The sequence below is a fragment of the Notamacropus eugenii genome, chromosome 1, assembly GCF_028372415.1.
Source record: "Notamacropus eugenii isolate mMacEug1 chromosome 1, mMacEug1.pri_v2, whole genome shotgun sequence".
Taxonomy (NCBI): Eukaryota; Metazoa; Chordata; class Mammalia; order Diprotodontia; family Macropodidae; genus Notamacropus; species Notamacropus eugenii.
In genome coordinates, this window is record NC_092872.1 from 141,244,179 (window position 1) to 141,261,285 (window position 17,107).

The 17,107-nt window shown below is 34.8% G+C and overlaps 1 protein-coding gene across 1 annotated transcript in view; it reads left to right on the forward strand.

Moving 5' to 3' along the window:
- The window catches only part of PYGO1 (pygopus family PHD finger 1), a 30,420-nt gene extending 14,096 nt beyond the window's left edge, over window positions 1-16,324 (forward strand). The window contains exons 2-3 of the mRNA XM_072616026.1: window positions 7,838-7,923; window positions 9,040-16,324. Of these exons, the coding sequence (XP_072472127.1) occupies window positions 7,838-7,923; window positions 9,040-10,161 (1,208 nt within the window). The 3' untranslated portion in view covers window positions 10,162-16,324. The remainder of the gene's footprint in view (window positions 1-7,837; window positions 7,924-9,039) is intronic.
- Window positions 16,325-17,107: the final 783 nt, after the last annotated feature.

The following is a 17,107-nucleotide window of genomic DNA, read 5'->3' on the forward strand; positions in this document are numbered from 1 at the left end:
TCATGGAAAGAATTGGGGCTAGATGATCTTTGGGGTTGTGTACTGTTCTTTGAATGATCCCAAACCTGTTTGCTACCACAAAAACTTGTTTCTTTTTTAGAAATTTATAGTAGTATTTTTTCCAATTACACATAAAGACAATTTTTAACATTCATTTTTAAACAAAATTTTGAATTCCCAATTTTCTCCATCCCTTCCTCCCCCTCCCTTTCCTAAGATGGTTAACAATTTGATATGTTATATATGTGCAATCATGTAAAACATTTCCATATTGTTGTGAGAGAAGAAACCAAACAAAAGGGGAAAAAGAACATGGAAAAAAAGTGAAAATGGTATGCTTCGATCTGTATTCAGAGTCCATCAATTCTTTCTCCGGATGTAGTTAAGAGTTTTGCTTCATGAGTTTTTTGGAATTGGATTGTTGTTTTGTTAAGAGCTAAAAGTCAGTCATAGTTGACAACTGTACAATGTTTCTGTCATTGTGTACAACATGTACAATGTTCTCCTAGTTCTGCTAACTTCACTTTGCATCAGTTCATATAAGTCTTTCCAGGTTTCTCTGAAATCTGCCTGCTTATCTTTTCTTCTAGCACAAATAGTATTCCATTACATTCATATACTACAGCTTGTTCAGCCATTCCCCAATTGACAGGCATCCACTCAATTTTCAGTTCTTTGCCACCACAAAAAGAGCTGTTATAAATATTTCTGTACATGTAGGTCCTTTTCCCTTTTTAATTATTTCTTTTGGATACAGACCTAGAAGTGATATTGCCAGATCAGAACATATGCACAGTTTGATTGCCTTTTGGGCATAGTTCCAAATTGCTCTCCAGAATGGTTGGATCAGTTCACAATGCCCACCAGTTAGTGCATTACTGCACTATTTTCCCCATATCTCCTCCAACATTCATCATTTTCCTTTTCTGTCATATTAGCCAATCTGATATGTATGAGGTGGTACCTCAGAGTTGTTTTAATTTACATTTCTCTCATCAGTAATGATTTAGATTACTTTTTGACTATAGATAGTTTTGATTTCTTCATCTGAAAATTGCCTGTTTCATCATTTATCAATTGGGGAATGACTTGTATTCTTATAAATTTTACTCAGTTGTCTATATATTTGAGAAATGAGAGCTTTATCTAAGACACTATAAAAATTGTTTTCCAGCTTTCTGCTTTTCTTGTAATCTTGGTTACATTGGAAAAACCTGTTTATTTAACACCTGTATTCTCCTGGTGATGTTTGTTTCTTTGTTTTTGTTTAGGGCTCTGATTTTATCCATGTGGGGAACTCCAAGTATGGAAGCTTCCTTCAGTGATACAGATAGACTGTTTATCTGTTATTTAGTTGCCTAAGATACTGTGTGAAGCAGGACTTGAAGCCAGGCTGTTCTGACATGGAAGCTGGTCCTTTATTTACTGTGCCATTATGCAATTATGCTACAACAGGGGAGGGCTTTAATACATTGGGAAATTTTTCTGTGGAGGATTGACAGGAAAATATAGACAAGAATAATACAGAATAAAAGATATAATAAAAAATACAAGAATAATATAGAATAAAAAGACATGGTGGGGTTGTGATTTTTACATTGATGGAAGGAGTATCTACACTAATAAAATGGTAGATCTTTCAAATTACCAAAATATATAGTGTAGTTGCTGACCCTCACCAAAAGGAAGATGAATGTTGATATATAATATATATATAGTAAGATATCACAAAGTTGAAATAATTGAAGGGTCTACTGTGACTTGTTTTCCCAGTAGAATATAATTTTTTCCAATACAGAGACTATTTTGTTTTTGTCTTCTTGAGCATCTAGCTCAATTACTTGAATATGTTGGATATTCAATAAATATTTCTTGGGCTGAGTTGAATTAGTAGAAATTCTAAAGTACAGAATATTTGAAAAAATGTAATTATTTCTAAAGGTATTAAAATGAGGCAAGTGGTTTTAAAACTTAACATTCTTACTGTGGTTACTTTAACATCTGGGAATTCATTGCTGTCCCCAAAAGTGAAGACAAGTTTAGGAAATCCTTGGTCTTGAAATTTTAGTTTGAAAAGACTATTGGTTTTAGGCTGTATTTCACTTCTTCATGTGAAGTCCAGGCTTTATACCTAACCCCTAACTCTCTCCAAGCTTTCTTTCCTTGTATTGGGATGGTTATCTAGGGGGCAGCCATGATACTGCTCTTAACTTTTTCTTGTGGGCAACTAATTTCACAGCACCGTAACTAGTGAGTCCCCCATCAGTGTATTTCCCATCAATAAATCAACCACAAATAATTAATCTTAACCAAAACATTTATTGAAAATGCAAAACAAACACATGATATTTGTATAACATTCCACCCATAAACCTCAGCTATACTCTTTCACCAGTGTACACAGTGTGCATGGGGAGAATGGGCTCACATCTAGAGTCATAGGGTAATAAAGGACACACATAGGGAAAATGTGGCCTGGGCAACTTGCAACTCAGGAAGCAGATTTCATTGTCCTCTTTCTGTCTTAAGAAGTGTCCATGAAAATTCTTTGATGAATGTAGCTTCTGTTTGAACAAACTTTTTACACTGCTAAGCTAAACTGATCCCTCAAGTGTTTCACTAAAACCTCACTGGGCAGGACATCGTAGCTGGACTATTGATCCATTGGGCCCGTTCTCTGCTTCCAGGCCGTTTTCAGTTTAAGGCTTAATGAATGTCTTTCAGCTGAAGTAGTGTTTTGCTCTTTTAGGAAAAGGCATTGATTTTTATCCTAAAGTTGACAAAAGTGGCTCAAACTCTCCTCCTTTGCGTGATTCTTCTTTTCTGCCTCTCAGCAACCACAGGTGGTGATACAGAAAAGTATCTTCTAGCTTAGAAAAAAGAGCATACTTTCCTCCTCCTCAGCAGCAGGTTTTAATAGAGAGCCTTGTCTGTAGGTTTTCAGTAGCAGGTTGCAGTAGAGAGTACTCTAGCCAGTCTGCCCAGCAACGCATGACAGTGCAGAGACAGTTACAGTCTCCCTCTGACAGATTTGAAACCTGGCATTTTGCCTCTTTCTTCCTCTTTTGTTAATAGTTCTTGGTTCAGCAGATAGGTCCTTTCTACAGTTGACCTCACCTTATAGTTAGATGGTGTTATGTTTATAATCAAGTAAGTAACATTTGTCCCATAATCATAGAAAAGTTCTGGTGTCCATATTTCCTCAGTTATTAACCCAGAACTTCTGTTCTTCTTATACTGAAGCAGACTGTATTCTCCATTTACTCTGTTGTCCTTCCTACTGCTTGTCATATGCAAATGAGCCACTGCTATCTCAGAACTATGAGTCAGACTTAGCTCAGTTACCTGTATCTCTCCGAACTCTAAGAAGACCTAAGCCCGAGAGTCTTCATAGACTTGGTATAAAGATTTGTTCTGTAAAACTTGAATTCAGTCAAAAGGCAGCTCCCAAGGACCAAAAAGGCCTCTCCCCTTCAGCCTAGACAAATGAATTGTAAAGGCAGACAACTCAGCAACTGCTTTTTCTCAGAAGCAAACTGAAGGCCCAGACAAGTGAACTGTTAGGGGTCATCTTCTTCCACAGGAAAACCTAAAGAGTGTCATAGTAATAAATTACTTGGAAGTGTTAATAAAAATCAAATATGGCATATCACAAATCCTGAATTAGTAAGGTATGTTAATGTGGTTCTACAATTTAACTGTATTTATTCTCTTCAAGTCAATAGAGGACTGATTGTCTTACAAGCTAGATTTTTGCTCACTGAATTGTACAGTACATAAATACTTAACAGTCCAATGCCCCCTTTAATAAACTAAGGGGGAGAGAGAATGAATTTCCATTAAGTAGGTGAAGGTTGAAGAATAAAATTCAAGTGAATGTAGTTGTTTTGTCTTTTAGGGTTAGGGTTAGTCGGTTTAACTATAATAGAATTACATACAGAAATTACCTGCCTAGATGCTAGAGAAGCCTCACCTAGGCACTCTTTCTTTTCCCTGTTCCTAAGTATATTCTACCTTAAGGGAATCTCTTTAGGAGGCAAGGAGAGCCCAGGAAATAAGCAGAGATTGCATTACAAATAAATGGAGGCAGCAGCCAGTGTCCTAGGAGTCTACTTTAGTTCCTTGCTAAGTGTCTAAACTCCTAGCTGCTGCTGTGAGGAAACAAGGAAAGTATTAAACACTTAACTACAATGCCTTAGTAGATACTTAATGAATATTGAAGTTGAATTGACTTCAGTTCTAGAAACAAGTGCAGCTTCTGTTTATAGCAGATGCCAAGAGAGCAAAGGTCATTAGGTGTACATACATAGGTTGGGGGAGGGGAAGAAGGACCAGACATTTCCCAAAACTTGAAGAGCCTGAAGAGTTCTGCTGGGGGTAAGCCATAGTGACCAGAAGCCCTCCGACATCCCTCACTGATTTCATCGTGGAAGGGAATCCCAGATGTTTAGTTGACCTTTCCGTTGTTGGCAGCTGGGAAGATTACACAATAATTGCAAAATGTTTGCTAAATTGAGGATTTAGAGGAGAGATTTGTTCTATGGAAGGAGCTGGTAGACTGTTGGATAGGAATCTAATGCATGTAACTTTATTTCCCAAATGGATTTAAAGCAGTTTTGCGTACAACTGGCTTGACAGTGACAAGTTTGATCTTAATGTCAGAGTTTTAATGTATGCCTGATTATAGTAATTAAGTGCTGAAGTTAGGTTGCTAGACAGTGACCATTAAGGGAGCATGTTATCCTCTCCCCTTTGTTCCTTACATTTAGCAAGAAGTTTTCTTTGTGAAAAAAATAAGTGTTTTCATAAGATAAATTTAGAGCTGGAAGTGATCTGAGGTGATCCAGTCTAACCCTACTGCTCCCACCCCCCCATTTTACAGACAAAGAAATTGAGGTCAGAGAAGTAATATGACTTATCTGAGAACACACAGATTGTAAGTGGCAAGGCAGGATTGAACCCCAACTCCTTTAACTTGAAATGCAGCCCTCTTGCAACTGTACTATCTCCCTATCCAAAGCATTAATTTGAACTTGCTTAAAATTTCCCTGTGAGACAGGTGCCATAATATTGACATCCCTAATTTACATATGAGAAAGAAATAAAATTCCTTGTGCATGTTTTGTTTCTCACTTTTTTGGTAATCTGATAGGGTATCATCTGATTCTGCAGTCAGCAGCAGTGAACATAAAAGTATAAATCAGGGTGAAATATTTTTATGTGTTTGTATTTTAAGAGTGCACTGTATGGTTGAACATATTGGTTAAAAGTAGAGACTGACTTGCACAAACATTTTTACTTTTAAGGACTCTTTCTATGTCTGATAAAAATTAATACTTGTGAAAAAGTACTTAAAATGATATGTAAATGTTAACTGTTATTACTACTACCACTGCTGGCTACCCTTTCCACTACTAGGCTCTTCATGGAGAATCTTTCCATATAGCTGCCCCTTCTTTTTGCCTTTTGGTTTCTTTTATAGCGTTTGCGTGTCCAGATTGATATGACTTAGTTCCTCCAGTAGTACTTTAATTACTGTTATTTGTAGCTTCCTCTGCCCTTTTTCTGCCACAGCCACAGCCTCATTGTCACTGGAGAAGCAGAAACACAAGAGTTGAGGGCATTTTAAATTTTATTTTGTGAGTTGCTGTGGTGAAAGAATTCAAGACCCAGTGGTCAGTCTGCTGGTGTTGAGCTTCTCTGCACTTAGCACAGTGCCTAAAACATAGTAGGTACTTAATTATGCTTTTCAATAGATTGATTAAGTAGGTTACTTCTTAGAAAATAAACAGAGTCTCATGCTATGACTTTATCTGAAGTCTATCATGGTAGAACTTGTCACACCTCTGACATAATCTTTGAGAAGCCAGGATCACCACTATTTTATGATGAAGCATCAGAGTAGGACTTTCTGTAGGGCTACATAATATCCCACTTACAAGTGGAATTCCCTTTGTAAGTATAAAAAAATATATATCTGAATAAAAAATACAGTGGCCTAGATTACTTGGGAGAATCTGATGGATCTCAGTAATGAAACATCAGACACATTTAGATTTCTCCCTAATGTATTCTGTGACTTTGGGGAAAAGACAGAGACAGAATCTCAGGTCTAAGAGTTGTGAAGGACCCCACAGATCATTTAACTCAACCCATACTTGACCAACATTCTTTTTTATAACATTATTGACAAAATAATCATCAAGAAAGTTGGTTTTTTTTTTTAAATTTTAATATGATTTTATTTACTTCTTGTTCTTTTTTTCTATCACTGTAGCTTTCCCCAGTAACCTTACCTTTTCCCTCCCAGAAAGCCCACCCATGTAACGTAGTATTTTTAAAGACAAGAAAAAGAGAAAAAATCAGCATAATTGCACATATTCTGACTTTTTCAGTATATATATTGAGAAAGTCTGAGAATACGTACAACGCACAATACATGTTGAACTCCTGTACTGCAAAGGGATGAGGTGGGAGTGCCTTCTCATATCTCTTCTTCAAAACAACCAGTACTTGTTCCTAATTTTAGTGCAGGAATTCTTAGCCTGAGATTGATAGATTTCAGAAGGTCTGAAATGAGAATTTTCATGGGGAAAAAAAAAATTATCTTTGTTTTCACAGACTTCTAAAGAAAATTTAGCATTCCCTTCCATTATGTAAACAGCATTATTCTGAGAAGGCCTGCACCAGAGAGTCAAAAGGGTCTGGGACACAAAAAAGATTAAGAGCTCCTGCCTAGTGATTCATTTAGTGTCCTTGACACTGTACTTAATGAGCTGGCTTTGTGAAACAGAACTTGTAGCTGTGTTTTTCCATCTTTGTGTCTATTAACAATCTTATTATTAGTGTATCATCTTACTATTCATGTTATGTACGTGGGGCAAGCCTATCATATCTCTGGAACTCTTTAGTCACAGATATGAACATTCACTAGTTTGTCAAGCAGATATTTGTTAAGTACTTCTGTGATAATTGCTGTTAAATACCACTATACTAACTGCTGAGTATACAAATACAAGTAAAAAGAAAGGAATTTATAATCTAATGGGAGAGGACAACACATTAAAAGGGGTGTGAAAAGTGCATTACTTACATGGTCCAGAGCATGAGGAATGACTGATTTGGGACCTTGTCCAAAGTAGAAATGCTGGAGAGAAGGGGGCCCTAGCAGTGAAAGGGGAAGGCAGCCAAGTGGTTAAGAATGGTGAATAATGAAGGATGGCTAGTCTGGGACCTTCCCCAAAATGGAGGCTCCAGGAAAAACTCCCCATTAGGGGAAGGGATTTTCAAGGATGGAGGGAGAAAGTAGCTAAGTCATCATGGTGGTAAAGTTCAGAAAATGAGTTGCAGACTATATCTACTTAAGCATAAGGTTTACTTTGAATCAGAAGTTTCTATTTTTGTGATTATAGTTTGAGTACGGTTTTTTTTGGGTGGAGGGTATACTAGTCTATACTAGTATAGTATAGTCTGACTAGTCTATACTAGTCAGATCAGATGAAACTAGAACTTTTGGTTAATATTCAAATTCATTTTGGTAGCCATTTTATGGTAGGTAGAACTGGATTAAGTCTCTTAAAAAAACTTGAGAACATAGAAAACTTAATTAGTAGTATTTTTCATGTTAATGTGACCAAATTTGAGAATATTCTAATGTAAAGCTAACGAGCTCTTGTACTGTTCTAAACAATTAACAAAAGTTAAGTGTTCCTTCCTTTGATAATTTTATCTTGCTAGAATAAAAAACAAGTGATAATTGTAACAGTTTCTTTGATGTGACTGGCATAATTATATTCACTTATAAATGTAAAATGTATCTGAATTAAAAACGTTTTAGGTGGTGACAGTGGACTGGATGGGTTAGGAGGACCAGGTGTACAACTTGGAAGCCCAGATAAGAAAAAGCGGAAAACAAATACCCAGGTAAATTGACGTTTAAAAAATTTTTACTCTTATTTTCCCTTTTTGGTTTGATCAGGTTTTCAATTGGAAAAGAAATTGGACATAAATATTTCCACCATTTTTCAGATCCTATCATGATTCTTTCTTGACTAAATTTTTCACTTTTCATCTAATTATTATTTGTGTCCTATAGACATAAATTTAGGCAAGTAGAGCTAAAGACAGGAAACCTTGGAAGTAATTGAAAAATCCTATGCCATAAGTTACTAAATCTTTGCTGTTTTCAAATCTGACAATGCCTAACATGATCCTGATAACATCTATAGTTCAGCTAAAATAATACTTTAAAATGTATATTGGGAAGGTTTCATTTGAAGTAATTTTAAAGTAACCTATTATAATAATTAGGCATTATGGAAATCATATATACACAAAGTAATAGAGTAGGCATCCTTTGCTTATATAATATGCTGTTGAAGATACATAATTGACTTAGGTTTTTTATGTCATTTTATTCCCTATAGATTAGATTGAAGCATTCTTTTTATAGTGGAAGACTTTTGATAAATACAGTGTGTGCAGAGAGATGCTTTCTTTCTACTCAAGCCATTGTTAATTATGAAACTTGCAGTGTGTTTGATTCAGTAAATTTATTTTTCCAGTTTATGACCCTGAAATGCCTTGTTTTAGCAACTGCTTTCTGAAATGAAGCTAAGAAAATATTTCAAATTTCCTTCTAATCCTGTTGTTTTTTGGTTATTCAGAGATTAATAAATGTTTGCAATTAGAATCTTTTGTATTTGAAATTATTTCCTAGATTTGTAAGTAATAACAGTACATGTAAATTATGTGATCTCTTATGAAAATTGCATATGCTTCTGTAGTATTACATGAAGATTCATTTAAATTTAGTACCTTTTTCTTGTTGGGTATTTTTTAAAGAAAAAAATATATGAAATGCAAATAAAAGATTATGAAATGCAAAATTACAGTCCAAAAGGGAAGGGATTACATTTTCTGTAACACAAGTACAAAAATAGTGACTAGAAAAATGTCATTTGGTGCTGTGATGAAAGGTTAATTTACCTTAGAGTCTTTTATTCATAATATATATTTTACTTTTCATTCTCATTTCAGGGGCCTTCTTTTCCTCCACTGTCTGAATATGCCCCACCACCGAATCCCAATGCTGACCATCTAGTAGCAGCGAATCCATTTGATGACAACTATAATACCATTTCCTACAAGCCTCTGCCTTCATCAAATCCATATCTTAGCCCTGGTTACCCTGGATTTGGAGGCTACGGCTCATTCAGAATGCCACCTCATGTACCCCCAAGAATGTCATCCCCATACTGTGGTCCTTATTCACTTAGTAACCAGCCACACCCATTTCCTCAAAATCCTTTAGGTATTGGTTTTAATCGGCCTCATGCTTTTAACTTTGGGCCACATGATAATTCAGGTTTTGGAAATCCAGCATATAATAGTCCACTAAGTCAGAATGTTAATATGTCTAATCAACATTTTAGGCAAAATCCTACTGAAAACTTCAATCAGATTCCTCCACAGAATGCCAGCCAAGTATCCAATCCGGACTTGGCATCTAATTTTGTCCCTGGGAATAATCCAAATTTTACCTCCCAATTAGAATCAAATCATTCATTTATCCCTCCACCAAACGCTTTTGGTCAAACAAAAGCACCCCCACAAAAACAAGACTTTAGTCAAGGAGCAACTAAAAGCACTAATCAGAATTCTGCCCATCCTCCGCATCTGAATATGGATGAAACTGTAAACCAGGGTAATATTGACTTGAAAAATGTTAGTCGAAACAATACAGTAAATCAAGAAAGCAACCGTTCCAACAGCACTGATAACGCAAACAGCAGCCATGCAAATGGGACTCAAAATAAGCCCCGTCAACCCAGAGTTACAGCCGATGGGTGTAATTCTGAAAAGAGTAACAAAGCCACCCTCCTCCCAAGTCGACACGGCCATTCGTCTTCAGATCCAGTGTATCCTTGTGGCATTTGTACAAATGAAGTGAATGATGATCAGGATGCCATCTTATGTGAGGCCTCATGCCAGAAATGGTTCCACCGGATCTGTACAGGGATGACTGAAACTGCTTATGGCCTCCTGACTGCAGAAGCTTCAGCAGTATGGGGTTGTGATACCTGCATGGCTGAAAAAGACGTGCAGTTAATGCGCACTAGAGAAACTTTTGGACCACCTGCAGTGGGCTCTGATGGGTAATTGGAAGTTTTTTAGCATAGTTTGTTTTTTTTTTCCATGATTATTACATAGGATCTTAAAGTTTTACATTACGAAAACAAAATAAAACCAGTTATTTATCCTTTAGTTTTTACGATATTTAGCTTCAGTATTGTTGTAAATTCTGTACAGAAATATAAAAACCTCTTTAATCTTCAAAACAATCTGTTAAAATTTAGATTAGGTTGTACGTGTCAAACAAACAAACAAAAACAAACCCCAGAATTAGTGAATCCAGATGTATATTTTTAATAAATAAACTGTACCAAAGTGCTGGACTTTGAAAGCACCATATAAAACACTGAATTTAGTATCTCCTTTTGTAACGGTCCATGTAGCTTGTTTTAAGAATTGTTTTTTGTGTAATTGAAACACAAATGGGAAGCACTAAAGGTTTTTTAAATTTTTAAGAGAACAATACCAGATTTTTCCAGCCATCTCAATTTTAGTTACCTTCACATTTGCAAATATTCCTGGGTAGTGCATATGTGTATGTATGTTATTGATAAGGAAGATGTTATACACATATATACTAGGAACTCCATTCTGGTTGGTTTTTGTGTTTGACTTTAGAGGTAAGTACTGAAAAATCCTCAAAAGCTGTGGTAAATATAACATCTCCACATTTTTAGGAACTTTTAAAATAGACGAACTCCATGCCTGAGTAGATAGCATTTTGTGAAAATTAGCACTTCATACAGCAGGCTAACCTCTACTCTGTTCTTTTCTCTTTTCCTACCACTTGGGAGTCAGTAATGTGTGAAAGTCCTAGTTTGTCTGCATTATATTTTTGTTGGAAGTACGTAATTATGTAAGTTTTTAAGCAGTCAACTACAGTTTCTTTTGATTTTGTGTGAATATTTTTAAAAATGATTCATTGCATGCATGTTCTTATTCTTAGAACGAGATCATGATTTCTTCTGTTTTGTGTATAATGTACAGAGCTGGATAGGTACTGTGAACGGAGCACTTCCGTGTTTGTTCTCAGGAGTCCACTTAACATTCAGCACAGTGGTACTTGAGTTGTATTCTGTGCTTAAATTGATCCTGCATTTCTTTTAGCTCTCTACTTGGAAGAATTGGACTACCTTTTATAATGTGCAGCCAGCTATTTCTTTAAAAGTGAAATAAATTTACCTCTCCCAAGCAAATTTGAAGATACTTGGTTTGTAACATTGTTCTCTCATATTCCATTTTCAAATAGGTTATGTGTTTATAATCAAGAGGGTTTTCATTCAAATATGTAGGCTTGCAACAACATTAGTAAATATTATCTTGTAAATATTGAAATGAAAACCACATGTACTTGATTCTGACAATGTATTTACTATATCTGAATTGTATATTAATAGCTGAATGTTTTTGTGCGTTTAAATCAGTGGTACTTTGAGTGTTCCTACACTTAATACTCAGTCAACTGTTCTTGGGGAAAACAAGCCAAATACTAATTGCCTGGCTCAGTTTGACCAAAAGGGGGTAGAATTAATCAAACATACTGATATGATCTTATTGGGACAGTGGTGGACTGCCCTAGAAGTACTAGATTTTGTAATGAAAGGACTTGCACAAAGGTATAGTAATTCTCCAGCATCACAGCTCTTTGTCTGGTGCAGTCCTCTTTTCATTCTTGAAAGGCTTCTTTTATCACAAGAAAAATATTTTTGAGCAGAAAATCTTAAGAATTTTTCTATCCTGTCTTGGAAACCTTGCCAACGTTCCACTTGGCTAAAATGTTAGGAGGCCTTTCAAAAAAAGCTGTGTTACTAATGGAAATTTTCATAGTAGCAATTCCTCTGTCAGAACTTTTCATAAGGTTTTGTCGTGGTATATCACTGGAGAGTTCCTATTATGCTGGTTTTAAGATGTTGCAGATTCACTAGTATAGAATTAGCTTAGTATGTATAGGAAAATAAATTGTCCTTATCAGTTAGAGTTGCTTAGAATTAGATCTGTCCTGATTTTTACTTTAAGTTGTGTGATATTTTAAAGTATTTCTAAAGAGTTACTGTCAAAATTAGAATACTTGTGTAAATAAAACTGGACATTTTCTTGGCTAGTGATTGTTCTGCATAGATAATAAAATAGTACACAAAGAAATCCAGTATTTTTTGTTTAAGGCTCCCAACACTGCCTGATAGAATGACCTCCTTACAGTGTGCTTGAACCTTGCAACCTATTGATTTTAATTCCAGGTGAAAGAAATATCAAGAGTCATCATCTAATAATATTTTAAACTTGTCTGTCTTGCACACATTAAAAGGGCTGATGTGTACTATACCCTTCACTGTTATCCATTTTATAATCAATATTGAAATAATATGTAAGCAGTTATTATTTTTGAAGGCAGCTGAAGAGGCTTTGGATTTCTTTTGCTAATGTATAAAGGCATGGGAAAATCTATACAATATTAGATTTTTTTTTTTAATTTAAAGGATACAGGCAGGTCCCTTAAGTTACAAATGGGGTATATTTTTAAAAAATTTATGTTGTTCGGAATTAAACACATTTTACCATATAAACAATACTTTTATAAATAGTGGCTAGGTTTCCAGACTAGTCCATAAAAGCCTAATTAATTAACTCTTATTGTAGCTGAATTACAGTGCAACCTGAGCTCTGGGTCTTTAAGGCAGGGGCTCCACGGCCCACAGAGGAGGGAGGACATGGGAAGAGGAAGACAAGGTCCTTACTACACCTTTTCTGGTACAAGATTAACCTTAGGCAGAATTTTTAAGTAAATAAAGTTTGTCTTTTACTGTCTTTATACTTTTGTTTCTGCATTCCTGTTGCATCTATTTTTGGCCCTCTCTGAAAATCCCCAGGTTCCCTCATGCTGCCCTAACCACTCACTCCCTCATAGCATCATATCTTAGCCCTTCCCTACCCCAGAGTTCTCTGTTACCAATCTCCCATCTAATCAAAACTCCCATTCCCACAGTATAGCTGTTTCAACTAGACATTAGGAGGAGAACAAGCTGGTTGTTGACTGTTTCAGGACACTGACATCTTGGCCACATATATGTCTGTTGAGCTCTTTCCCCAGCTTTAGCACTGACCTCTTCCTCCTACCTTCCCCCCCCCCCCCGCCCTTGCCTCCAACACATTGGGTGCAAACATTTCTAATCAATGGCTATCACTTTTACTTAATCTACTCTTAAGTATCAATGGCTAATAGCTACCAAACCCTCATAGAAGTATAGAATGCTTAAGTGAAAAGGAAAAATTAAATTATGCAGTGTTGGCTGTGGGGTGAGGTATTTTGGAAGAGATAGCCTGGGTTCAGTTTTCCTAGCAACTGCTTTTTAAAACTTCTTTTCCCACTCTTCAAACCCGTTTCTTTTACATTTCCAAGTGTTTTCACAGCTTCATATTGTATTCTCCAACTCCACCCAATATCATCTGGCCATCTGGATGGCACGCTTTTATCTGTCTAATTGTCCAGTGATAGATAAACTATCTCTTCTACTGGATGTGGAGGGGACTTTTGGGATAGGGGATCCTGTCTCAAAAGGTAGAAGGGAAGGTACTGAATAAACTAGTTTGCTGTAAAGGTCATTCATAAGAAGGGCTTCCAAAGCTGAGGACTCTAATGTTGAAGTTTTTACAAAAATAGTATGTCCCTTTTTTCTTCGTTCTTGTTAATAACACTATCTGTAGTTGTATTTAAAGGACTTTTATCTTCACTTACTGGTACTTTTCATGTTATATAGATGATGTTGCCTGCTAGTCAAAATGTTATCCTTTATAAAAGAAAGTCCTGCTTCTTTTCATGATGTATGTGACTTAAATGACTGTTTCATATTAAAACTATTCCTTCCTTATGTACTGTTTACATATGCCTCTTTTTGGGATATTAGTTCAGTACTTTTATACAAATCTGAGTGTGTTCCACATTGGTGACATGTATTTTTGCAACTAATTTTTTTGAGTTTTGTTCTGATTATAAATTAGAGCATGTCTGAATTATAACACATGCATTAATGCTGTGGTCTGTGGCAAAATTACTGTAATTCAAATTGGAAAAAAAAAAAAGTTTCCAGACTTTGTCCAACATTTATTCTTATGACAAAGAAAATTACTATGTAATACTAATTATTTCATATGATGGTGTGTTTTAAGCTACTCTATGAAGTATGTGAAACATCACTGTTTAAGGATTGGTGGTGGCCTGGTGTCCTTGAACTGGGAGAGAAGGGTAAATTTAATGTTAGCAATTCATGAAATTCATAGTAGAATAAATACTTCTTGAAAATTTGGTCATCTCTTACAGTCATAATTTAATAGGAAATGGTTAGCTGGAAAATATGGTATATAGTAGAATTATTTAATGTGGTAAGTAATGTTAATATGCTATTTAATTATACATTTCAAATTAACACTTCAGGCTTTTAAACCTATACTGTGTGATCATCAATTGACTTAAATATATTTTTGACATAGTTTTAGTCATCTAATTATTTCACAAGGCTTTTGTGGAGTAGAATAAATTCTATATATTTTTAAATGAAAATATTAAGTAGTATTCCTTCAAATACACAAAATTTTGTACTTTTAGCAATGCCTTTCTTATACAGAGTTCCACCATCATCCATTTCCTTTTTCCCCTCCCGGAAATAATGACCAGCATTTCTTCTTTTTATTAAATCATTAGGATAATATAAAACTTCATTAACTTGAACAAACCTAATTCAGAACTTGTGATGCTTAAGATAAGCACTCCATTGGACTTTGCTTTTGTATTCCATATGAAGAAAGGTATTTATGAGAAAAACTCATATACACAAGATCATAAGGAAAATTAACGTTACTGTGAAGAGAACAAACTTTTTAAGCACTTTAAAAGCAAATGTTATGTGTTTACATATAAATAATGTGCTAACCATAAACATTATCATTTGACTGATAGTTCTTCTCCTAGACAATACTTGATCTAATTCAAATAAGACCATGTATCTTTTGAACAGAATAGAAATTGCATTTCTTTTTTAAAAATTCTAATTTTCATACTTTTTATTCAAGTTCTGACTAATTGAAGTTTCACTCTATCATAACCTGTTTTCATTCTGACACTATTACATGCTGTAGGCATATATATCAGATATTACCTAGCTGATCTGGTCTTTTTAGTCATCTGATCCTATATTAATGATCAAATTGAGTGAATTGGTTTTAGTTCTTGACGTGTAAAAAAAAAATAACTGATCAGTCTATTTATTAGCAGTCTTTGGGCTGATTATGTTGGTTATGGACATGACTGTAGACTTGAATGCACAGTGTGTTTTTCATGGGTCTGTTTCTGTATAAGAATTTATATTTAGGAAAAATTTTAGCACTTTGCTTTTTGCCTGGTACTTTAGCATATTGTCTTTTGAAACTGATTCTCACTTTTCTTTCAGTTACTGTATAGGTTTAAAGAAGTGTTTATTATTAAATGATTTCATGAATTGCTAACTCAAGTAACTTTGTGGAAAAATTAAAATGAGAAAAGACAATGATATGACTTGAATTGTTTGTTCAAAATGATTTAGGCTTTTTTATTTGGACGTTATATAGGTTATTGTCTTCAGGGACATAAAATTGGCTCATTGATTGACTGGTAAATGTTCATATTCAGTTATTTAAGTGCTTCTGACTTAAGCTAAATATTCTCAGTGTCTTTATAATTAAATAATGACAAGCCAATTCTATTTTCTTTACAAGAAAATTAACTTTAAAATGTTCCCTACAAAATATAGTTAATTTATAAATCACCTTATCCCTTTTTCTTCTCCCCCTACACACCATTCTTAAATATAACACCTTCTGAAGGAATATAATTTATTGTCTTCCACCTTATTTTTTTTTTTTATTTGTTTCACATTACTGTGGCCTTTCAGGTTAGTGGCTAATAGAAAAGTAGTAAGAAAAGTTACAGTTACTGCCATCCAGACAGTTCATAATATGAGTTATTGTTGGCCTTTCATTTAAAAGATTATGCCAAATGTCATGTGTGCATAGTAAGAGGAATGTTTGTTTATCAGAATACATCTACTATTAGTAGAAACTATGTATGGCAGGCTTTCTTGAACAATATGTATTGTAAGTTTTCCTATATTGTTATTTTGCAGTAAATTCTTTCAAATAAAGCTAATTTTTAAAGAGAAAATGCCTGTTTATTTAAGTATCAGGCCTTGTCTTATGGCAAGTAAGGGATAAGCATCTTTGTCCACATGTTGGTACAGGTAAGCATTATGTAGGATTGTGGTCCCAGAATTCATTAGCACATCTTGTTAATGAGACCAGCACTTCAGATTAGGCATTTCCTTTTCTATATCTGTGAAACTTTTGTGTAACTGTGGATTTCAGACTTTATGAATGAGCTTTGGTGTTCCTTTATTATGTGTAATTTGTATCTTCTACATTAAATAGAAATTTAGCGCTGGGGCAAAAAACACAACTGCATAAGGGTCCTCCACAACCACAAAAAGCTTAAGAACCTCATTGATTAAAAAAAAAAATAATGGTATTCTATTGAGGATAAACTTACTATCTACTTAGCTCATAGAGTTGACATGAGGACAATATTTTGTAAACCTTGAAGTGCTATAAAAGGGGAGTTACAGAATTTTCTTGTGAAAGTTGGGTTTACCAAAATGTCACCAATCATAGGGTATGGAATATTTTTAAGGAGCAGTCTGTTGAATGTATAAAGAATTTACATGAAAAAAGAATTTTGCCACTGAATCTGGACAGGGCTCAAAGGTACAAAGAGAATGTCAGGGTATTAATACAAATGTGAATATAAGATTAAGGGAATTAATTCAAAGCCCAAGTATATAAGCGTTAGTAGAAATATCTTTTAAAAAATTTTTCTGTTCATCTTTTTTTATATCACTTTCCCTCCCAACAAATAGTTGAGCAAAACAAATCATACTTTACATTCTGAAAG